This window comes from Narcine bancroftii, chromosome 2 (genome assembly GCF_036971445.1).
Source record: "Narcine bancroftii isolate sNarBan1 chromosome 2, sNarBan1.hap1, whole genome shotgun sequence".
Lineage (NCBI taxonomy): Eukaryota > Metazoa > Chordata > Chondrichthyes > Torpediniformes > Narcinidae > Narcine > Narcine bancroftii.
Window position 1 is genome coordinate 162,249,172 of NC_091470.1, and position 24,490 is coordinate 162,273,661.

General features: G+C 40.3%; 1 protein-coding gene and 1 long non-coding RNA gene across 4 annotated transcripts in view; one reads left to right on the forward strand and one right to left on the reverse strand.

Moving 5' to 3' along the window:
• LOC138754563 (uncharacterized) overlaps positions 1–19,448 on the reverse strand; it is a 48,474-nt gene extending 29,026 nt beyond the window's left edge. Inside the window, exon 1 of the long non-coding RNA XR_011351824.1 lies at positions 19,333–19,448. This is a non-coding gene — a long non-coding RNA (uncharacterized lncRNA). The remainder of the gene's footprint in view (positions 1–19,332) is intronic.
• rcc2 (regulator of chromosome condensation 2) overlaps positions 16,196–24,490 on the forward strand; it is a 53,639-nt gene continuing 45,344 nt past the window's right edge. Inside the window, exon 1 of one of the 3 annotated variants that reach the window (XM_069918997.1) lies at positions 16,196–16,737. In XM_069918997.1, the coding sequence (XP_069775098.1) occupies positions 16,576–16,737 (162 nt within the window). In that variant the 5' untranslated portion in view covers positions 16,196–16,575. Of the gene's footprint in view, positions 16,738–18,967; positions 19,252–24,490 lie in introns of those variants that run through there. The other 2 variants (XM_069918996.1, XM_069918998.1) reach the window with 2 other exon arrangements.

The window sequence follows — 24,490 nt, forward strand, 5'->3', positions numbered from 1 at the left end:
AATTAAGATTCAATAATTAATATTCAATAATTTACCAATCAAAAGTAGTCAAGTTTAATATTTCTGCCTAAATTATGTTCACGTATGTTTGGTGTGAATGAAGATTGTTACTGTAAGACTGTCATAACGTTAATATTGTCATGTGACTAAGTGCTCTCTGGATTACAATGTTTATGGAAAGTTCCAGAGACAGTCAGTGAAGTCTTAAATAAATTACACACAATTTAACCTCATGTCTCATGAGGATGAGATAGTACATTCTGTAATGGACTTCATTTAAGCTTAAGAACCCACTAATTACCCATGGGTTTTCCCCTGTGTTTACGAGCCCTGAAGACTACAGACCAGAAGCAGCAGAAATTCACCAAAAATTCACTTTAAAAAAATTGCTTTTATTATCTTAAAACAGAATAATAAGATCAATATTTAAGTTATCACTATTAAGCTACCCAACTTAACCCTCTTCTAATTCTAAGTGCACGTTTTCAAGATGGTTCTTTTTCGCTGTCCAGTCATTTATTGTTCACTGGTATTAGCAGTTTTCAGTCTTGTACACAGAGTTAAACAGTCATTGCATTCATCAGGCTCTGGTGCCTTAACTTAAGTTGCAACCAGTCAGGAAGGTCTTCGGTCGGTGCAGAGAGATGTTCTTTGCTATTTGGACATGCAAACTGATTTCCTTCCATCAGCAACTGAAGTGTCTTTCCGAAGAAATGTGCCTTCTTCCAGGTTACTGCAAAGAGTTCTTCTTTTCCCCTCTTTCAGGAGAAACACTACCACCAGCCACTACAGAGATTTCGAACAGGCTAAACTCAGAACTCAAATCCCGTCTTGAAATGGGGTCTTTAGCCCAGGCTTTTCACTTTGCAGCCTTTCACTGACTGCAGCAGCTTTTATCTCCCCTTCTCTCTCCCCCTTCTGTCTCTGCCTGTTTCTGTAATATGATATTTGCTTGTGAAAAGTGACGAAAACTACCTAATTTTATTCCCCCTTTTTAAACATATATTTTATTAACTTAATCTGTTACACCTGGCAGTGAAATCTGAAAAGAATGCCATCCATAGATTATGGCAATAATTTAAATGTATTGTTTATTTGTCTGTGTTGTTGGAGTGAGTTGGAGAAGTTCACAATTAATCACAGCGATCTGAAGACAATGGAAAAAGTTAGTGCCTGGGAAATCTGGTCAAGTGGAAAGGCCATCTTTTATGCTTTTTACACAGCCACTTTGTTCCAGGATATTTACGGCTTTTTTACGCCTAAGCCTGCTATGTAAAAACCACCGTCACGAAATGGGGGAGTCATTACAGTCCAAGCTTTTTTTTCCAGCAGCAGAGGTAGTAACAGTGCAGGAACGCTATCTGGGGTAAAAGGTCAATTTGGCATTCCAGGACCAACTCAGGTAAGGATGTGCATGTGTACCATATTTTTTCTTTAGTGTATTTATGGATAAAACATGCAAGTAGGACAACAGGAAAAATCTTTTTAATAATATCGCTGACCTGCCATCTCCAGGCAGCCTGTAATTATATAGCAAAGATAAAAGGGAGAGTCGATCTGGCTGACAGCAAGTAGTTCTCTAGGGAATACTTGACCAGCAGGCATTTGGGGTTTAGCCCATCTTGGATGTCTATGCGTGCTCCTATAAACGCAAAGGTCTGAAATGAGCTGTAGATGAAATGGTTGGAACTGGAGATGAAATGAGCTGGTGGTGAAATAGTGATGCATTCTCTACTAGACTCGCCATTTTGTTAGGTAGGTTAAACACTGATGTGTTGCTGGGAGGAGAATGAGAGATGATTTAATTCATAAGTACATAATTCATGGTTTTGACAGGAGAGATGTGGGGTGGCTGTTGGTCTTTCAAAATAGGGCTTGATCACTCATGAATAACATATAAAGCAATGTATAAAAGGGTACTGAATATGGAACACTACAGAAGGGGAGTGTGAATGCTCAGTTACTGAATGTATTCATGACGGTCACTGACAGACCTTCAGATATTAAGGGAGAGGAGATTAGTGTTAGGGAGTGGCATTGTCATAAAAGACTAGCTCCCACACTGATCCCACTGTCCCGCTCTCAGCTGTCCCTAGGCGTTTCTAGTCAGCTTGCGCTGTCAGCAAGGTTGTCTGTGGGTTTGTCCTCAGTTTGAACAGTTTCATGCCCACTGCCCTGCTACCCTCCCCGACAGCCCAACACCAGTCCCCAACGGTAGATAGTGGTGATTAATAAGGGATTATTTAAGGTGGTTTGTGAGTGGAAAGAAAAAGTTTGAAAATCACTGTTTTAATCACACCTTATTGACTCATTATGCACATGTTTTCATAAGTCCAAAGGAAATGGGGCAATGACAATTTTTCCCAAGCAAAATATTTCATTAACAATTGGGTCTAGAGCATGGTTCTCAACCTTTTTCCCCCACTCACATACCACGTTAAGTAATCCCTTACTAATCAGAGCACTTAGGAGGTATGTGAGTGGAAAGAAAAAGTTTGAAATCCACTGCTGTAAATGCAGTAGATTTTTCCACGCTCTTTTATAAATTGTGCATGTTTATTTTATTAAATTGTCTGCGTATTTTCCCACGCTCTTCTATTAATTGTTGTGTGTTAATAAAAGTAACATTTGATTGCAAACCCCTGTGTCCAGACTCATCTCTCTTGAACCTGACACTTTCTCAACACAACAATGACCGATGTGGGGACCAACAGTGGGCTGCCAGGAGAGTCTCCCGACAGCCCGCCACCAGACCCCAACAACAAAAAGCGGTGATGCTAGTGAGCTACACAGCGACGATATTCACTAGCAGCGTTACTCACCATTATCACCCTAATTTCAACTTCTCGTATAAGACTGGGGGTTTATTTTTGATCCAATTTTTGGGAAAAAAGTGGGATTAATATGCTGTCAAATATAGTATGTTATACGTAACACTAGACACCGACGACGACGCAGTTGTGTACACATCCTGTTCTTTTGCTCCCGGATCACTGGCTTGCTGTGTAAAACAACATACTGACCCAACATTATGCTGGCTTTGTTCAGTTCAGTGTCTTCCTTATGGCAATACTGCGGGATTTCTGTGTAAAAAAACATATTTGTTGAAGTGGAAGACAGCACAAAATGGAACTCCAGTCCCAGAAAGAGTCATAGAGTTCTTCAACATGAAAAAGGGTCCTTCGGCCCAACTCATCCATGCTCACCAAACTCATCCCATTGGCCTACACTTGGCCCATATCTCAATAAAGCTTTCTTATTTACAAACCTGGTGGCATGGTTAGCGCAGCATTAATACAGCACCAGCGATCATTTCTGAGGTTTGAATCCTGCACTGTCTATAAGAAGCTTGTACGTTCTCTCCATGTCTGTGTGGGTTTTCCTCGGAGACTCAGGTTTCCTCACACTGTTCAAAATCTATTGATGTTTGTTGTTAAATTGGGATCAATTCAGCGGCATGGCCTCATGGGCCTAAAGCGTCTGTTACTGTGTTGTTTGTCTAAATTTTAAAAATTTAAATCTCTTTTAAATATAACAATTATCTTTGACTCTACTATTTTCATATACTCAACACCCTTTGTGGAAAGAAGGTGCCCCTCAAGTCTCTTCTAAATCTATCCCCTGTCACCTTAAATCTATGCCCTCCAGTTATAGATTTCCCTACCCAGGAAAAAGACAACTATTTTCTACACCCCTCATAATGTTATAAAGCCCTCTTAGCTTCCTAAACTAAAGGGAAATCATCCCCCCCCTTATAATTGAAACCCACCAGTCCCAGTAAAATCCTTGTAAATCTTTTCTGCATCCTTTTTAGCTTAATGATACCATTCCTATAGCTAGGTGACCAAAACTACACATAATACTTCAATGCAGTCTCACCAACATCTTAAACAATTGTCACACCATATCCCAGCTCTTGTTCTCAATGACCTGATCAATAAAGGCAAATGGGCCAAATGTCTTCTTCACCACTCTGTTGTCCACCTGTATTGCCACTTCCATGGAATTTTGGAATTCCATTTGGAAATCTCTGAATTTCAGGATGGACAATGAATCTACTTATGAAGAATAATGTCAAAATAGAGGTTGGGGAGAAACTGGTCCAAAATATCTATCTTTGTCACTGTGGTATAGAAACATAGAAGATAGGAACAGGAGTAGGTCATTCGGCCCTTCGAGCCTGCGCCGTCATTCAATTAGATCATGGCTGATCTTAAAGTTCAGTACCCCGTCCCTGCCTTCTCTCCGTAACCCCTAATTCCCTTATACTGAAGAAATAGATCTAATTCCCTCTTAAATATATTCAATGAACCTGCCTCCACTGCCCTCTGTGGCAATGAATTCCACAGATTCACCACCCTCTGGGTAAAGAAATTCCTCCTCATCTCGGTCCTAAATGGTTTGCCTATTATCCTCGAACCATGGCCCCGGGTTCTGGACACCCCCACCATTGGAGATATCCCTTCCGCATCCATTCTGTCCAGTCCTACCAGAATTTTATATGTCTCTATGAGATCCCCTCTCAATCTTCTAAACTCCAGTGAGTACAATCCCAAATTGCGCAATCTTTCCTCATGTTATTCCTGCCATTCCAGGTATCAGCCTGGTGAATCGCCTTTGCACTCCCTCCATTGCAAGAACATCCTTCCTCAGATAAGGTGACCAAAACTGCACACAAAACTCCAGGTGTGGTCTCACCAAGGCTCTCTACAGCTGCAGTAAGGTATCCTTATTCCTATACTCAAACCCTCTTGATATGAAGGCCAACATACCATTTGCCTTTTGAACCGCCTGCTATACCTACATGCACGCCTTCAGTGACTGGTGCACAAAAACCCCTAGGTCTCTCTGCACTTCCCCATCTCCCAATCTATTGCCATTCAAATAGTAATCTGCCCACTGGTTTGTATTATCAAAGTAGATAACCTCACTTATCCACATTGTAGTGCATTTACCATGTATCTGCCCAGTCCCCCAAATTTATCCAAATCACACTGGAGCTTCCTGACCCGCTCTTCAGTGCACACAACCCCTCCTACTTAGTGTTGTCTGCAAATATGGAGATATTACATCCAATCCCCTCATCTAGATCATTAATGTCAATTGTGAACAGCTGGGGTCCGAGTACAGATCCCTGTCGCACCCCACTGGTCACCACCTGCCACTCAAAAAATGAGCCATTTATCCCAACTCTCTGTCTTCTATATGCCAGCCAGTTCTCAATCCATATCAATACCTTGCCCCCAATCCCATGAGCCTTGATTTTGCATGCCAGTCATTTATGTGGGACCTTATTTTTTTATTTTTCACACCATAAACCACATTGACCATGATACATACATTTTCCTTTTCAAATATACACAGTGTCATTTTCTTCCCCCCCTCCCTCCTCCCATCCCACCCTCCCTACCTCCCCCCCCATCCATTTAAAGTACAAAATCTAAGATACATTAAACCAGTCAAACAATGTTGTCTTTCAATAAAAATAAACAAGAAATTCCACTGAGTCAATTCTTTTCATTTCCTTCTCCTTTCGTTAATTTAGGTAGTGAATGTCCCCGGTAGGTTTTCTCTATTGTGTTTCATGTAAGGCTCCCATATTTGTTCAAATATTTCAATATTATTTCTTAAACTATATGTTATTTTTTCTAATGGAATACATTTATTCATTTCTATATACCATTGTTGTATTTTCAAATTATCTTCCAATTTCCAGGTTGACATAATACATTTTTTTGCTACGGCTAGAGCTATCTTAACAAATCTTTTTTGTGCACCATCCAAATCAATTCCAAATGCTTTGTTTTTTATGTTACTTTGGAGGAAGATCTCTGGATTTTTTGGTATATTGTTTTCTGTAATTTTATTTAATATCTGGTTTAGATCTTCCCAAAATTTTTCTACTTTCTCACATGTCCAGATTGCATGAATTGTTGTTCCCATTTCTTTTTTACAACAAAAACATCTGTCAGATACTGTTGGGTCCCATTTATTTAACTTTTGAGGTGTAATGTATAGTCTGTGTATCCAGTTATATTGTATCATACGTAACCTCGTATTTATTGTATTACTCATCGTTCCAGAACATAACTTCTCCCATGTTTCCTTTTTTATCTTTATATTTAAATCTTGTTCCCATTTTTGTTTAGTTTTACCATTTGTTTCCTCATTCTCCTTTTCTTGCAGTTTAATATACATATTTGTTATAAATCTTTTGATTATCATTGTATCTGTAATCACATATTTAAAGTTACTTCCCTCTGGTAACCTCAGACTGTTTCCTAATTTGTCCTTCAAGTAGGATTTCAATTGATAATATGCCAGCACTGTATCTAGAGTTATATTGTATTTATCTTTTATTTGTTCAAAGGATAATAATCTATTTCCTGAAAAATAATTTTCTATTCTTTTGATCCCTTTTTTCTCCCATTCTCTAAAGGAAAGGTTATCTATTGTAAAAGGGAGTAACTGATTTTGCGTCAATATTAGTTTTGGTAATTGGTAATTTGTTTTATTCCTTTCTACATGAATCTTCTTCCAAATATTGAGCAGATAATGTAATACTGGAGAACTCCTACGTTGTACCAATTTTTCAGCCCATTTATATAATATGTGTTCAGGTATCTTTTCCCCTATTTTATCTAGTTCTAATCTAGTCCAATCTGGCTTTTCCTTTGTTTGGTAAAAATCTGATAGGTATCTTGATTGTGCGGCTCTATAATACTTTTTAAAGTTTGGCAGTTGTAAGCCTCCTTGTTTATACCATTCTGTTAATTTATCTAGTTCTATCCTTGGTTTCCCCCCTTTCCATAAAAATTTCCTTATTATTTTCTTTAACTCCTTGAAGAATTTCTCTGTCAAATGTTATGGCAATGCCTGAAATAGGTATAATATCCTTGGGAAAATGTTCATTTTAATACAGTTTATCCATCCTATTAGTGTTAATGGTAAATCTTTCCAATGCTCTAAATCGTCCTTTAATTTTTTCATTAATGGATAATAATTGAGTTTATATAGATAGCTGAGATTTTTATTTATTTGCATACCTAGGTATCTTATTGCTTGCATTTGCCATCTGAACGGTGATTCCTTCTTAAATTTTGAGAAATCCGCATTATTCATTGGCATTGCTTCACTTTTATTTATGTTAATCTTGTAACCCGACATTTCTCCATATTCCTTCAATTTCTTATATAATTCTTTTATTGATAGTTCTGGTTCTGTTAAGTATACTATAACATCATCCACAAATAAACTGATTTTATATTCCTTGTCTTTTATTTTTATCCCTTTTATATTATTTTCTGTTCTTATCAATTCTGCTAGTGGTTCTATAGCTAACGCGAACAATAAGGGTGATAATGGGCATCCCTGCCGTGTTGACCTGCTTAAGTTAAATTGCTTTGATATATATCCATTTACTGTCACTTTCGCCAATGGCCCTTTATATAATGCTTTAATCCAATTAATATACTTCTCTGGTAAACTGAATTTTTGCAATACTTTGAAAAAATAATTCCATTCTACTCTGTCAAAGGCCTTTTCTGCGTCTAAAGCAACTGCTACTGTTGGCGCTTTACTCCCTTCTACTGCATGAATTAAGTTAATAAATTTACAAATATTGTCTGTTGTGTGTCTTTTCCCTTGCTTTAGTATTACTGTAATTATTACTGTTTTACATGAATCTGGTAAGCTTTGTGTTTTATCAGTCTGGTTGATTACTTCCAGGAGGGGAGGAATTAATAAATCTTTAAATGTTTTATAGAATTCTATTGGGAATCCATCCTCTCCTGGTGTTTTATTATTTGGTAATTTTTGTATTATCTCTTGTATTTCTACTATTTCAAATGGTTCTATTAATTTATTTTGTTCCTCTATTTGTAATTTTGGTAGTTCAATTTTAGTTAAAAATTCATCTATTTTGCCTTCTTTCCCTTCGTTTTCAGTTTGGTATAATTGTTCATAGAATTCTCTAAAGTTTTCCTTGATCTCCGTTGGATTATATGTGATTTGTTTGTCTTTGTTCCTTGATGCCAATACCATTTTCTTAGCTTGTTCTGTCTTAAGCTGCCATGCTAGAATTTTGTGCGTTTTTTCCCCTAGTTCATAATATTTCTGTCTTGTCTTCATTATGTTCTTCTCCACCTTATATGTTTGTAGTGTTTAATATTTTATTTTTTTATCTGCCAATTCTCTTCTTTTAGTTGTATCTTCCTTCATTGCTAATTCTTTTTCTATATTTACTATTTCCCTTTCCAACTGCTCTGTTTCCTGATTATAGTCCTTCTTCATCTTGGTTACATAACTTATTATTTGCCCTCTAATGAATGCTTTCATTGCATCCCATAGTATAAACTTATCTTTCACTGATTCCATATTTGTTTCAAAATACATTTTAATTTGTCTTTCAATTAATTCTCTAAAATCCTGCCTTTTATGTAGCATGGAGTTTAATCTCCATCTATACATTCTTGGAGGGATGTCCTCTAACTCTATTGTCAATATCAAGGGTGAATGGTCCGATAATATTCTAGCTTTATATTCTGTTTTTCTTACTCTATCTTGCATACGAGCTGATAACAAAAATAGGTCTATTCTTGAGTATGTTTTATGTCTACCCAAATAATATGAATATTCCTTTTCCTTTGGGTGCTGTTTCCTCCATATATCCAAAAGTTGCATTTCTTCCATCGATTTAATTATAAATTTGGTTACTTTGTTTTTTCTGTTAATTTTTTCCCAGTTTTGTCCATATTTGAATCCAAATTCAGGTTGAAATCCCCTCCTATTAATATGTTCCCTTGCGTATCTGCTATCTTCAAAAAAATATCTTGCATAAACTTTTGATCTTCTTCGTAAGGTGAATATACATTGAGTAGATTCCAAAACTCCGAATATATCTGACATTTTATCATTACATATCTCCCTGCTGGATCTATTATTTCCTCTTCTATTTTAAATGGCACATTTTTACTAATTAATATAGCTACTCCTCTTGCTTTTGAATTATACGACGCTGCTGTTACATGTCCTACCCAATCTCTCTTTAATTTCTTGTGCTCCAATTCAGTTAAATGTGTTTCTTGCACAAATGCTATATCAATTTTTTCTTTTTTCAGTAAATTTAGCAGTTTCTTCCTTTTGATTTGGTTATGTATTCTGATAATATTTAAATTCATATAGTTCAGCGTAGCCATTTCATATTTTGTTTATCTTCCCTTTCCGTTTCTCCATCATCACCTTTCCTTCTTATCCATTTCTGCTTTCTGTTTTGAACACTTTATAAGACAACATTTCTCAAACATCAAACATTTTCCTTATTCTCCTATTTAAAACTTCTTTAACCCCATTCTCCCCTCCCCCTCCTGAGTTGCCCTTTATCCCTTGTCGGGCAACCACATCTCCCCTCTCCATTTGGATTTGCGAATTCACTCGCAAACGTCAACTGATTTTGCAGTGACTGTAACTCCTCCCCACCCAGCCACCTCCAGAAAATATTTCAATTTTCATATGTAACAAAGGTCACTCTTTTAATTCCCTCCTTATTCCCTCTATTCCCTTTCCCTCCCTTATTAATTCTTATCTATACTCTATATATTTTCCTCTAAATAGGATACATTCATGTATACACACTATATATATATACACACATATACCCCTATACACACATACATATAGTTCGTGGTCATTTTTACTCTCATTAGTTGTCTTCATCTCTCTGCTTGTTTTTTAGTTGTTCTGCAAATTTTCTTGCTTCCTCTGGATCCGAGAATAGTCTGTTTTGTTGTCCTGGAATAACAATTTTAAGTACCACTGAGTACTTTAACATAAATTTATATCCTTTTTTCCATAAGATCGTTTTTGCTTTATTGAACTCTTTCCCCTTCTTCAGGAGTTCAAAACTTATGTCTGGATAGAAAAAAATTTTTTGACCTTTATATTCCAGTGGCTTTTTGTCTTCTCTTATTTTCTTCATTGCTTTCTCCAATATATTTTCTCTTGTTGTATATCTTAAGAATTTTACTAAAATGGATCTTGGTTTTGGCTGCGGTTGTGGTTTCGGGGCTAAAGTTCTATGTGTCCTCTCTATTTCCATTTCTTCCTGTAATTCTGGTCTTCCTAGGACCCTGGGGATCCAATCTTTTATAAATTCTCTCATATTCTTGCCTTCTTCATCTTCCTTAAGGCCCACTATCTTTATATTATTTCTTCTATTATAGTTTTCTATTATATCTATCTTCTGAGCTAACAGCTCATGTGCCTCTTTAACTTTTTTATTAGATTCTTCTAATTTCTCTTTTAAGTCCTCTACTTCCATTTCTACAATTATTTCTCGTTCTTCCATATTTTCCCCTCTTTTTCCTATCTCTGACATGACCATTTCTATTTTATTCATTTTTTCTTCTGCATTCTTAATTCTTCTTTTTATCTCATTAAATTATTGTAATTGCCATTCTTTCACTGATTCCATATATTCTTTAAAAAAAGATACATCCATTGTCTTTCCTTTCTCTTCTTCTTCCATTTCTTTCTGTTCTTCTTCTTCTTCTTCCTCTGTGTTGACCATCTGTTGTTTCCTTGTTTTCTTATTACCCTCTTCTTTCTTTTTGTCGTTATTGTCTGTGTTCTGCACCTGCTGCTGTGCTGCAGGTGTCTCTCTCAGCTGTGGAGATCGACTCCGCAGCTGTTCCCCCCTCCCGTCAGTGTGTTTTTTTTCATGCGCGGTTGCGCACTTTTACTCGGCTCTGCGAGCCATTTTTGTAGTCCCGAGCCTGGGACTTCCACTGACCTGCGGGAGCGGGCTTCTCTCTCTGTGGCGGGCCTCCTCAGACAGGTAAGGCCTTCACCTTCTTCTTCCGAGGTTCTTTCATCTTCTCTTCTTCCCGTTGTTTTCAACTTTTCTCTCTTCGCTGCCATTTTCTTCTCACCTTTATTTTTACTTTATTGTAAATTTTAATCTTGTACCTTTGTGCTTTGTGTGTTTTTTTTAAACTTTTCGGGAGAGGGCTGGAATTCCCTGACCGGCCACTACTCCATCACGTGACTCCGCCCATGTGGGACCTTATCGAAGGCCTTTTGGAAGTCCAGGTACCCCACATCCACTGGCTCGCCCCCATCTATTTTACCTGTCACCATCTCAAAGAATTCCAATAGATTTGTCAAGCACGATTTACCTTTTGTAAATTCATGTTGACTCTGTCCGATCCCTTCTCTGCTAGTCATATGCTCCGCTCTTATATCCTTAATAATGGATTCCATAATTTTGCCCACTACTGATGTAAGGCTCACCGGCCTATAATTCCCCGCTTTTTCTCTCCCCCCCTTTTTAAATAGTGGGGTAACATTAGCTACCCTCCAATTCATGGGTACTGATCCTATTGAGTTCTGGAAAATAATTCTTAAAGTAATGTCCACTTCCTTAAATACCCTAGGATGTAGATTATCAGGCCCTTGGGATTTATCGGCCTTCAATCCCTTCAATTTCCCCAAGACCATGTCCTTAGAGATACTGATTTCTTTCAGCTCCTCCCTTGCATTAGTCTCTATGTTTCCCAACATCCTTGGGAGGTTATTTGTATCCTCTCTTGTGAAAACAGAACTAAAGTAAGAATTGAATTGGTCTGCCATTTCCTTATTCCCCATTATATATTCCCCTGATTCTGTCTGCAAGGGACCTACTCTGGATTTCACCAATCTTTTCCTCTTGACATATCTATAAAAGCTTTTGCAGTCGGATTTTATATTTGCCGCAAGCTTACTTTCGTAATTTATTTTTGCTCTCTTGATTAATCCCTTTGTCCTCCTTTGCTGCATCTTGAACTGCTCCTAGTCTTCAGATTTGGTACTTTTTTTGGCCAATTGATATGCTCTCTCTTTGGACCTAATGCTGTCTCTAATTTTCCTTGTTAACCACGGTTGAGTCACCTTTTTTGGTTTATTTTTATGCCAAACCGGTATAAACGATTTTTGCAATTTCTCCATTAGATGTGTGAATGCTTTCCATTGTCTATGCACAGTCAACTCCCCCATAAACACCACCCAATCAAACTTACTCAACTCCCATCTCATACCATCCTAATTCCCTTTATTTAAATTCATTTAGTCTCAGTTTTAATTTCTTCACTCTTCATGTCGAGTGAGAATTCGATCATATTGTGATCGCTCCTACCAAAAGGGCCTCGTTCAACAAGATTGCTGATTAGCCCCTTTTCATTACATAATACCCAGTCTAAAATGGCCTGCTCCTGAGTTGGTTACTCGACATATTGGTCTAGATAAACATTCAAGGAATTCCTCCTCCTCAGTATTTTTACCAATTTGACTAGTCCAATCTATATGTAAATTAAAGTCTCCCATGATGACAGGTGTTCCCTTATTGCACGTTTCTCTAATTTCTCTTTTTATGCCTTCCCTCACCTCTACATTACTATTTGGAGGTCTATATACCACCGCCACTAACGTTTTCCGCCCCTTGCTATTCCTCAGTTCTACCCATATAGATTCCGCAAATTCCGAGAGATTCAGGATTATACACAGAAAGGTAACTTTAATAGCAAAAGAGATATCCAGTGCCATTACTAAACATTTGATGAAGAATACAATATATCATTGAAAACAACCTCAAAAAAATGCAAAGGAATTTGGTTAGCACATAATCATTTCTTCAAGTACAGCCTATGGGAGGATGGCAAGAAGGATGATGAGAGCTGACACTGAGCATGAATGGTATGAAATTGAGGTTGGGTGGGAAGTTCTGCTCTGTATTGTTCACCTCAAGCGTGCCAATTCAGAGCAAGAGATTGAGGTTGCATAGCTTCTTTATGTAGGGCAAAAGAGTACAGCAAGCCTAAATGCTGGTGACAATGTCCCATAGAAAAGGTATGATTACTGAAGAAAACCACAGAAATAAGATATTGAGGGGTGCAAAAAAAAAGCCACCAGCAAGGGTTCAATAAAAAAAGCGATTTGAAAATTAAAGATTAATATTCAAGGTACAGTATTGACATGAACATTAACATAGCTCCTGTCTGTTTACTCATGTGAATGCACAAAGTTAATTCAGTGCCAGAAAAACATTAAGATTATTTTCCAAAGACTAGATCGAAATTCCTTAAAGTTCACTTCGGTCACTTAATCCCGACAAAGAGAATAGTAAAGGCTGCAAGATTGAAGATATTCCTGTAGTGAGTCAAACTCTTCAAACAAGAGCCAAGGTTTGATGACATTGTTAAATTCAAAGATGAAAGTGTTCAAAAACTACCTGGTGAATCTACAACTTCTAAACAAATTGCATTGATGCTGCCATGAAGAATACAGAGTACTGAAATTGAAGCCTCGGTTAAACTTCTAAATATGTTAAATTAGTTTTTTGAAGAGAACTAAGTGCCATGTTTGTAATATGGATCTGAACTATAATTTTTACTTGAAGTCTGCTATATTTTAGCCAATGTATTAAATGGAAATCACATGTGCATTGTGGACTATCACATGTATCCAAAGGCCTCTATACGCAAGTGTGCCATGTTCATTCTGAACCCAGGATACATTTGATCTATTTCAGGAACTACATTGGAAGTAATTGATCACCCAACATGACAGATTTTCTGACAATCCTGTTGCCTGTTGCACATAAACATTTCAGCCCACAGATTGGGTGAGATGGGATTGAGAGGCTGAAGGATATCAAATTGTGTGTTCAATTTAAAAATAGTCCTCATATACCAAGTATTAAAATCTAACTTGGTTTTTGTTAATATTGCATAAAACTGAAGAAGTCCAAGTTCAAATCCAAATCCCTTTTCAGCAATAGTATCTCCAGGCTAGAATTGCATCCACATGAGACACTGATATAAATTAAAAATTAGGACATGTCCCTTGTATCTGTCACTCGATGCCTTTAGGATGGTCTCTTGAACATTGCAAAGCCTCAATAGCAATGCTTGAACTAATAATATCATAGCACTTAAGAAATGGAGGAACCAAAGGAATAAAATGTGTAAAAAAAATTCTAATTGTTGTAACAGAAGGCTCAGGTACAGTTCCTTTTCAGATGATAGACATGTATAGGTTAGATTCGCTATGTACATAATTACGACTACCATCAGGAACATCAAAATCAGGACTCCCATGCTGGGAAACAGTTTCTTCTCGCAAGCTATGAGATTCCTGTAACCTTGGGTCTCTTATAAATTAAAAGTATATTATTCTAAAATACTTAAACATATTTATTTTGTATAATAGTTTTCTGAATATATGTGAATTCTATTTGCTATGTATTATGCATGTTTGTGTGTGCACCGTGGTCCGGAGAAGTGCTTTTTTGTCAGGTTTTATATGAGGACAGATGTTGATAAATTCAAGATTAATTTATTGCCATGATACATGAAATTTCCTTTAGTCTACTGCAAGGCAGACAAAGATTCGCCCAGCGCCCCTTACACTCAGAGAAAGAGAAGCATAAGAGTATCTCCCCCAGAGTCACTGAGTGTCCATGGATTCAGCTTCAACACTCCTGCAGCCTCCACAGCCACAAAGCCTTCAGTCCAAGTAAATGAGCTTGAATTCGATTGCAGAGCACAAAAAACTGACTGGTGAACCCACAAGCATAGAGAATCTCTCGTTAGATGATTCCACTCAGCCACAAACATTTTTTTTTGGTGCCATGCTGTTTATAATATTACATAAGAATTTATTCTGTGTTGCCCACTTAAGCATCAGTTATGTGAAGACAACCTGAATGACTACTAGGAAATGGGAAAATTGGCATTTATAAATCTAAATTTGTTGAGCTTGAGTATTATAATCATTCCCATCTCGAAATTTCCCAAACACTTCCTTCCAATCTATCATTGTAAATCTCATCACTGCATTCTAACATTGACGATAAGGCCTTTAAACACCTGTTCACATGCTAGAATCAACCTTAAATTGTTCCATTTCCTTTTCTTGTTTTTCAAAACCTTCTCAAAGACCATCTTTTCAATCAAACCCAATTTTTGTCGTCTTGGTTGAGCATTTATTTTCCTTCTGCTGGACAGGGAAGTCTCTGAAGTAATTTTATATTAAAACGTTCTGCTTAATGCCAAATTAAATCTTGCGTTCATTCCATTCAGAAGTATTGATTGTGGGTTCTGCAACTAAACTGCACGAGTTCTTCCATGCCCAATTTTAAAAGGCATCACAATAACTGATAGACCCTGACTTAATGATTTTTCGAAGTTCTGATGGTTCAAATCCTTACTGTACTTCATCAGTATCTCCTGACAGTGCTATATCAGTCCCCACAGGTTCCACTCTCTCCTGACAGCCCTGTGCTGGTCCCACACTGATCCCACTGGCCCGTTCTCTCCTGACAGCCCCACGTCGGTCCCCACACTGATCCCATTACCCCGCTCTCTGCCCACAGCCCTGTCTCGGTCCTAACACTGATCTCACTGTCCTTTTTGGACTTACGATTCTCTAGACAGACGATGGGAGTGCCGGTACGTAACTCCATCGTAAGTTGAGGACTACTGTACCTGTATACTTTGATGAAGGACTCAAGCCCAAAACATTGGTTATATTTACTATACAAGATACCTGATTGTGCTTTTACTTCAATGACAGTGTTTGCAGACTTTTGTGTTTTTACTTATAATAACTACTGCCATGCAAATATCAGCAAAAGTCTGAAACTCAAGCAAAAAAGAGTGCCGAAAGTACACTTGGAACACTTGCACAGAGAAAAGTGGAATTCAAATTCTGGACCATGATCGTTTATGAAAACTGCAGAATTCTGACCTTTTCCACTGAAATGAAAGTCACTTTTCACTCTGAGATGACGACCAGGAGTCACCCAGCCAGCAGATGTCAATGTCTGAGGAGGTTTGGGGGGATTTCTTTTGCAGAAGCCTGCTTTTCCTTCCTGAGTTGTGTCCATGACTGATTGTGAATAGAGGGCTGTCACATCATGTCACCGACACAGGGGAAGATTTACATTTTAACCTACCGGCGGGTGGGCTGGAGAATCTAAAAAAAACCTCCAGAAAATCACCCAGTCTCCCTCCCCCTCAACACATTTGCAACAACACCATCATTTTTTCCCAATTAAACGAATCCAGGTACTTAAAGTTGATCTGCGAACGGGGCAAGAAGAGAGAGAAAAAAAAAGCAAGGCACTTTGCTGCCGGGTTTGGAGAGAGAGAGAGAGAGAGGGGGGGGGGGGGAGAAAAGGCGGAAGTTTGATGCTTTAATTATTTAGAAAAATATATATAAAAGAGGCAGACAGATGTGAGGCGGGTCCACGTGGTTTTTTTCTCCCTCTTCAGACACAGAGATCTATTGTTCAGATCAATAAAAAGGCAGTCTGAGGGGGGAAAAAAGGGAGACAAATCTTTGGATTTAAAACCTGGCAGAGAGGGGGGGGGGAGAAAAAAAGAAAACAAGAGAGAGAATTACAATTTGCTACTTCCAATCAAGTCAGTGGATATTTAATCAACTAGAGAAAGAGTTAATTTGGCTTCTTTTGAGAGTTCTTGAAAGAATTGAGGGGGGATTTTTTTTTGTTTTGGGGTGGTCGTGGCTGCCTGAGACAAGATGCCTCGCAAGAAGGTGGAGAAGAAGAAAATAAAAGGTGGAAGGAAGAGGGAGAGAGACTTCAGCGACGAGGAGGAACTGGAGCTGGAGAACTCGGGCAAGAAGACGGGCAAGCCGGCGCTGCAGACCGTCAACGAGCCCGAGGAGACCAAGGAGAGAATAGTAAGCAAGCCCGGGGCTCGGCGGGCCGGGGTGGGGAGGGAGGGAAGGAAGGGCGCTGGAGTCCAGCATTAAACCCTTCCAACTCCCACCCACCCACCTCCCCTTCCCCTCTCCTCTCCTCTCCTCCCACGTCTTCCTGGGGGTTAAGACGGGGGAAGGAAGAGTTTTATTTTCAAGTGTAAAAGTTTAAGAGGAAGAGAACTTTTTTTCTCTCGCGGGCAACAAAGGCAACTCGTGATACATAGATGGGGGAACGAGTATCTAGATCATTTTCTGGGGGAAGAGTTGCTTAATTTTTTGGTGACTTAATTTTGGGCGGTTGTTGCTTGATATTTGGGGGGGGGGGGATACTTGCTTTATTAGGGGGATTGTTGCCTAATTATTTTATGGGGGAAGCTGTTGCTTTATTGTGGAAATTATTTTTAGAGGTTGTTGCTTTATATCTTGGGGGGGGGGGAGGGCTGTGGCTTTATATCTTGGTGGGGGGAGGGCTGTGGCTTTATATCTTGGTGGGGGGAGGGCTGTGGCTTTATATCGTGGTGGGGGGAGGGCTGTGGCTTTATATCGTGGTGGGGGGAGGGCTGTTGCTTTATATCGTGGTGGGGGGAGGGCTGTTGCTTTATATCGTGGTGGGGGGAGGGCTGTTGCTTTATATCGTGGTGGGGGGAGGGCTGTTGCTTTATATCGTGGTGGGGGGAGGGCTGTTGCTTTATATCGTGGTGGGGGGAGGGCTGTTGCTTTATATCGTGGTGGGGGGAGGGCTGTTGCTTTATATCGTGGGGGGTGGGCTGTTGCTTTATATCTTGGTGGGGAGGGCTGTTGCTTTATATCTTGGTGGGGAGGGCTGTTGCTTTATATCTTGGTGGGGAGGGCTGTGGCTTTATATCTTGGTGGGGGGGGTGGGCAGTGGCTTTATATCTTGGTGGGGGGGTGGGCTGTGGCTTTATATCTTGGTGGGGGGGTGGGCTGTGGCTTTATATCTTGGTGGGGGGTGGGCTGTTGCTTTATATCTTGGTGGGGGGTGGGCTGTTGCTTTATATCTTGGTGGGGGGTGGGCTGTTGCTTTATATCTTGGTGGGGGGGTGGGCTGTTGCTTTATATCTTGGTGGGGGGTGGGCTGTTGCTTTATATCTTGGTGGGGGGTGGGCTGTGGCTTTATATCTTGGTGGGGGGGTGGGCTGTTGCTTTATATCTTGGTGGGGAGGTGAGCTGTTGCTTTATATCTTGGTGGGGGGGTGGGCTGTTGCTTTATATCTTGGTGGGGGGTGGGCTGTTGCTTTATATCTTGGTGGGGGGTGGGCTGTTGCTTTATATCTTGGTGGGGGGGTGGGCTGTTGCTTTATATCTTGGTGGGGGGGTGGGCTGTTGCTTTATATCTTGGTGGGGGGGTGGGCTGTTGCTTTATATCTTGGTGGGGGGGTGGGCTGTTGCTTTATATCTTGGTGGGGGTGGGCTGTTGCTTTATATCTTGGTGGGGGGTGGGCTGTTGCTTTATATCTTGGTGGGGGGGTGGGCTGTTGCTTTATATCTTGGTGAGGGGGTGGGCTGTTGCTTTATATCTTGGTGGGGGGGTGGGCTGTTGCTTTATATCTTGGTGGGGGGGTGGGCTGTTTTATATCTTGGTGGGGGGGGTGGGCTGTTTTATATCTTGGTGGGGGGGGTGGGCTGTTGCTTTATATCTTGGTGGGGGGGTGGGCTGTTGCTTTATATCTTGGTGGGGGGGTGGGCTGTTGCTTTATATCTTGGTGGGGGGGTGGGCTGTTGCTTTATATCTTGGTGGGGGGGTGGGCTGTTGCTTTATATCTTGGTGGGGGGGTGGGCTGTTGCTTTATATCTTGGTGGGGGGGTGGGCTGTTGCTTTATATCTTGGTGGGGGGGTGGGCTGTTGCTTTATATCTTGGTGGGGGGGTGGGCTGTTGCTTTATATCTTGGTGGGGGGGTGGGCTGTTGCTTTATATCTTGGTGGGGGGGTGGGCTGTTGCTTTATATCTTGGTGGGGGGGTGGGCTGTTGCTTTATATCTTGGTGGGGGGGTGGGCTGTTGCTTTATATCTTGGTGGGGGGGGTGGGCTGTTTTATATCTTGGTGGGGGCGTGGGCTGTTGCTTTATATCTTGGGGGCGGTGAGCTGTTGCTTTTCATGGAAATTGTTTTTTTTTTATGGGGGGGGACTTTTGTGTGGAAGTTTTGGTGCTGAGCCCCGGTCCATCTCCCCGTGGGTGGGGGGGGGGGGTGGAGAGAAGAGAGACCGGCCGCAGCTCGGTCATTTCCATCCCCCCCTTCCCTCAATCTCGATGTCGGAGGGCGGCCGGGTTCGAGAAACTTCCACGTTCCCTATCTTCCGCGGTGCGCCGGCCTGTCGGCCCGGGAACGTGAGGCCGTGGCTTCTCGGCCTGACTAGGCCGCACGGACGGGACCTCGGCCCTCCTTTCTCTGATTGATTTCCCCAGCCCCTACTTTTATGGACGTCGGTCGGTTCCAGTCGTCGGATGCGGTTTATAATTAGAACTTTCAAGGTTTCTCAAGAATATTTGCATTTTTTACCCCCTAAAATCTGTCATTGCGTTTCGATTCGTTCTTTCTGCTTTTTATTTTACCTTTTTGTATTTTGGCTCGTGTCGTTGGAGATGATTATATTAACTTTTTGCATGTAATTTTACTTTTTAAAAAAATATATATATTTCCGCCGCTCCAATTTCCCGCCATTTCCCCGGGCCCGGGGCGGCGGGGAGGGAGGGAGATGTGCGCAGGCGCGGCCTTCGCCTGTCAATCACGCTGGGAGTCCCGGCTGGCCAGCTGTGCGGATGCAGCCGGGCTCGTCCTCTCTCTTCTAGACGATGCAGAGTTCAAGGTTTTAATGGAGCTGTTCATCATCAGCTCGTGAGATTGCATTGGGTGAGTCGTCTCTCACACATGCATTTAAATATTGGACGAATCACTGGTGCTTTTATTCAGAAAAGCCATTTGAATGCAAAATTTAAAGTTGTGCTCAAGGTTTCAGCATTTTGATTATAGCCCTAATTAAGTGGTGGGTTTTTAAGGCTGACGATTAATTAATGTTTTGCATATCAGTGCATGAGGGAGGAATTAAGTGGTTTATTTGCAACAAGGGGGAGCAAAGTATTGGAAGGTGCAAGTCACTTTTTAATTCGATGACCAGTGTCACAGCTAACAAGAGATGCACATTGCAAAACTTCCTTCAACATCATTCCATTTTATAACTAGCGTTTTAAATTTTGGAGGGGGGGGGGAAGAGTCAGATTTAAAATGTGTGGTCTTAGTTCCCCCTTGTCCACCATTTGGTTTTTACCCTGGATCAGTGAGGGGAGGGGTTTAAAGTTCTGGTCTTTGAGGAGATCCAAAAAGCAGCTCCTGTTGGAGCTGTGATGGAAAACCACTCTTCAAATGGAGAAAAGTTCATAAAAATACTTTCAGAAATCATTTTATTTCTCTGTATTTAATAAAGGCACAATGCAGAAAATAAAAACTGGTGCCTCTGTACTTTTTTTTTCCAAGCATGCCATGTGTGACATTGTAAAAGGAAGGTCTATTCCTTCTGACAAAAGAATGGTAAATGCCACCTTTCCCCTCTTCCACACACCAGCTGAGTCTACTGTTGTTGCACTTTCATCTTCCTCTCTGCATAGTCTCTCCTTCAGTGTCTCCATTTTAGCATTCAATGTATGTTGAGTATCCATGGCCTTTGCATTGCTAAGCTTTTGGCACTGAAATTCCAAGCAAAATGGATGTGCACTTTAGGGGTGGCATAATGATGCAGCAGTTGGTGTGCAGCTCCAGTGACCTTTGATCCTGGTCTTGGGTGGTGTTTTGTTCGGGTGCCTGCCAACACTTTTCCATATGTTGATGATGGGCTCAAGCCTGAAATGTTGGATGGATATCTTTCCTATATGCAGTTTGACCTGGTGAGTTTCTCCACCATTGTTTTTACTTCAGTCACTGCAGACTTTTATGTTTTACTGATGTGTTAAGTTGGTATCCTCTCACAGTGACTAACTTTCCTGTTTCCTCGTCCATGAATTGGCTACAATAAATGACTACTAATGTAGGTAAGTAGCATAACATTCGAACATTACTGCACCGTCCAGGCCCTGCGGCCCATGATGTTGTGCTGGCCTATATGTACGAAAAAAAAACTCTAAACCCTCCTTCCCTCATAACCTTCTACTTATCTTTTATCCATGTGCCTGTCAAAGAGTTTATTAAATGCCTTTATTGTTCCAGCCTTCACCACCACCATCCCTGACAATGCATTCCAGGCACTCACCCACTCTTTCTAAAAGAAACCTGACTTCTAAAATTCCCCCCCCCCCCCACCCCCTTCACTTTGCAGATGTCCTCCAAAGAGAAAAGCCTTAGCTCTGCTAAACAAAGCTCAAGGAAAATAAGGGAGAGAGAGGGTGGGTAGAAAGGAAACCATTGTGATTTGGCATGGACTCTTAAGCCAATTGCTTCCTCCGTCATAAGTCGATGCAAAAGCATGTTTTGCTGAAGGTTATAAATGAGCTTTCGAAGTGGTGAAACATCTTTGGGTGCGCATCAATGCTAGACTTTCAGCGTGAGACTTGCCTTCAGACCCTGTGAGAAAATCTGTGTTTTCTGTTTCGATAGGATATAACATCTTTTTTTAAGTTGTGCATACTTGTCTAGTTAAAGTTGCCCCCAAATAACAAAGGCCTGGTTCCTATGGTGGGCAAAATAAATAGATCTTTCATTGAAGCAAAGATTTCTAAAATTTAGAGTGACCAGATGGTAACCAAAAACACCAATTAATCTACAAACCCCATTTGTATTTGGAGGATGGGAGGAAATTGGAGCATCTGGAAGAAACCCAGGTGGTCAGGAGGAGAACATACAAACTCCTTATGGACAACACCGGTTTTGAACCTGGCACAGTATTTCTGTTGCTCTAACTGACATAATAACCTTCAATGTGGTTCTATTAAAGTTGCTGGTCATTATTCCATAAAAAATGTATATGCTCATGGATTTCTTTCCATTTTAACAAAAAATATGGAGCTTCCAGTTTGAATATGGTGTTTGTGTTGTCTCAGATGTTGTAGGGTCTTTAACAACATTGTTCCTTTGAATTTAATGTTTTTGATGTACTGTAATTAAACCACACTGGGTAGGATAACCGTGTGGAGTTTTCATACTTGGCCTTGCTGATAGATTCATGACCAATTCTCTGGTTGGGCAGCAATTAGGAGAACCTTATGTCTTTAGGATCTAAAGATATATGTAGACCAGTGGTTCCCAACCTTTAACAAGTCCTACTTTTCTGGTGACTTCAACAGATTGTTTTCAAGTTTGGTTAACCTGGGGATTCCTGGTCCCCAGTCAAGGCTTGTGGATCGGGGGAGGCCATTCATCCCACCAGGTCAATGGAGGCACCAAGACGTGCTTTCCCAAATTAATGGTAATTTACATGCCAAGATATCTTGATGAGGGAGGAAGCAGGAGTACTTTGCAGAAATTTGGAAGATAGAACACTACAGCATAGTATAGGCCCCTGATGTTGTGCTGATCGATGTATTCCTACCAAAATAAAAAGTTTCTCACCTCGTAACCTTTTTTTTCTTTCATCTATGTCCTTGTCTCAGTCTCGTAAGTTCCCCTAAAGTTACAGCCTCCTCCACCAACCCTGGCAAGCCATTCCAGACACCCACAACTTTCCTCTGGTGTTTGCTACTCCTGCCCTGGCTATCGATGCTGTGCCGAATCTTGTAGATCTGTCTCCTCTCATCCTTGTACACTCCAATGAGAAAAGCCCTAACTCTGATCATCTTGCCTCATAAGACTTTGTTTTTCGAATCAGGCAGTATCCTGGTAAATCTCTGCACCCTCTCCATAGCTTCCACCTCTTTCACACAATGAGGTGACCAGAATTGAACACAATATTTTAAGCGTTGTCGCACCAGAGATTTTTAGATTTGCAACATGACCTCAACTCTTGAACTCTATCCCATCACTAATGAATCCCAGCATCCCATTGGCCTTAACTAACCTAACGACCTGCGTGGCATTCTTGAGGGATGTATGGATTTGGATCCCAAGGTCCTTCTATTTCTCCACACTGTTAAGAATCTGACCATTTACCTTGTCTTCAGCCTTTTGGTTTGATCTTCCTAAAATGCATCACCTCACATTATCTGGATTGAACTCCATCTGCCCATTTTTTTGCCTAATTCTGCATTCTGTTTATTCTTTTGTAACCTTCAAAATTCCACAACTCCTCCAACCTTTGTATCCTCTGCAAATTTACTGATCCATCTTTCTGCTTTTCAAGCAGGTCACTTATAAAACTCACAAAGAGCAGGGGTCTCAGAATAGATTCCTGCAGAACTCCTCTCGTCACTGATCTCCAGGCAGAATGCTTTGCATCCACGACTGTTCTCTGCTTTCTTTAGGCAAGTCCATTCAAAATCCACACAGCCAAGGTTCCACTGATCCCATGCCTCATGACTTTCTGAACAAGTCTGATGGGGGACCTTGTCAAATGTCTTACTGAAATCCATTATGCACTACATCTACTGCCCTATCTTCATCAACTTCTTTTGTTACCTCCCAAAAAAAATTCAGTTAGATTCTTGAAGCATGACCTTGCCCTTACACAGCCATGCTGACCATCCCTGAGAAGACTACTACTCCAATTATTTGCACAATGTTACATGTCTCACCAGTCTATAATTCCCAGGATTTTCCCTATTACCTTTTTTAACAAGGAGACCACATTTACCATTCTCCAGCACCTCCCCTGTGGTCAAGGAGGATGCAAAGATATTAGGAACAGGAATTAGGAACAGGAATTAGGAACAGGAATTAGGAACAGGAATTAGGAACAGGAATTAGGAACAGGAATTAGGAACAGGAATTAGGAACAGGAATTAGGAACAGGAATTAGGAACAGGAATTAGGAACAGGAATTAGGAACAGGAATTAGGAACAGGAATTAGGAACAGGAATTAGGAACAGGAATTAGGAACAGGAATTAGGAACAGGAATTAGGAACAGGAATTAGGAACAGGAATTAGGAACAGGAATTAGGAACAGGAATTAGGAACAGGAATTAGGAACAGGAATTAGGAACAGGAATTAGGAACAGGAATTAGGAACAGGAATTAGGAACAGGAATTAGGAACAGGAATTAGGAACAGGAATTAGGAACAGGAATTAGGAACAGGAATTAGGAACAGGAATTAGGAACAGGAATTAGGAACAGGAATTAGGAACAGGAATTAGGAACAGGAATTAGGAACAGGAATTAGGAACAGGAATTAGGAACAGGAATTAGGAACAGGAATTAGGAACAGGAATTAGGAACAGGAATTAGGAACAGGAATTAGGAACAGGAATTAGGAACAGGAATTAGGAACAGGAATTAGGAACAGGAATTAGGAACAGGAATTAGGAACAGGAATTAGGAACAGGAATTAGGAACAGGAATTAGGAACAGGAATTAGGAACAGGAATTAGGAACAGGAATTAGGAACAGGAATTAGGAACAGGAATTAGGAACAGGAATTAGGAACAGGAATTAGGAACAGGAATTAGGAACAGGAATTAGGAACAGGAATTAGGAACAGGAATTAGGAACAGGAATTAGGAACAGGAATTAGGAACAGGAATTAGGAACAGGAATTAGGAACAGGAATTAGGAACAGGAATTAGGAACAGGAATTAGGAACAGGAATTAGGAACAGGAATTAGGAACAGGAATTAGGAACAGGAATTAGG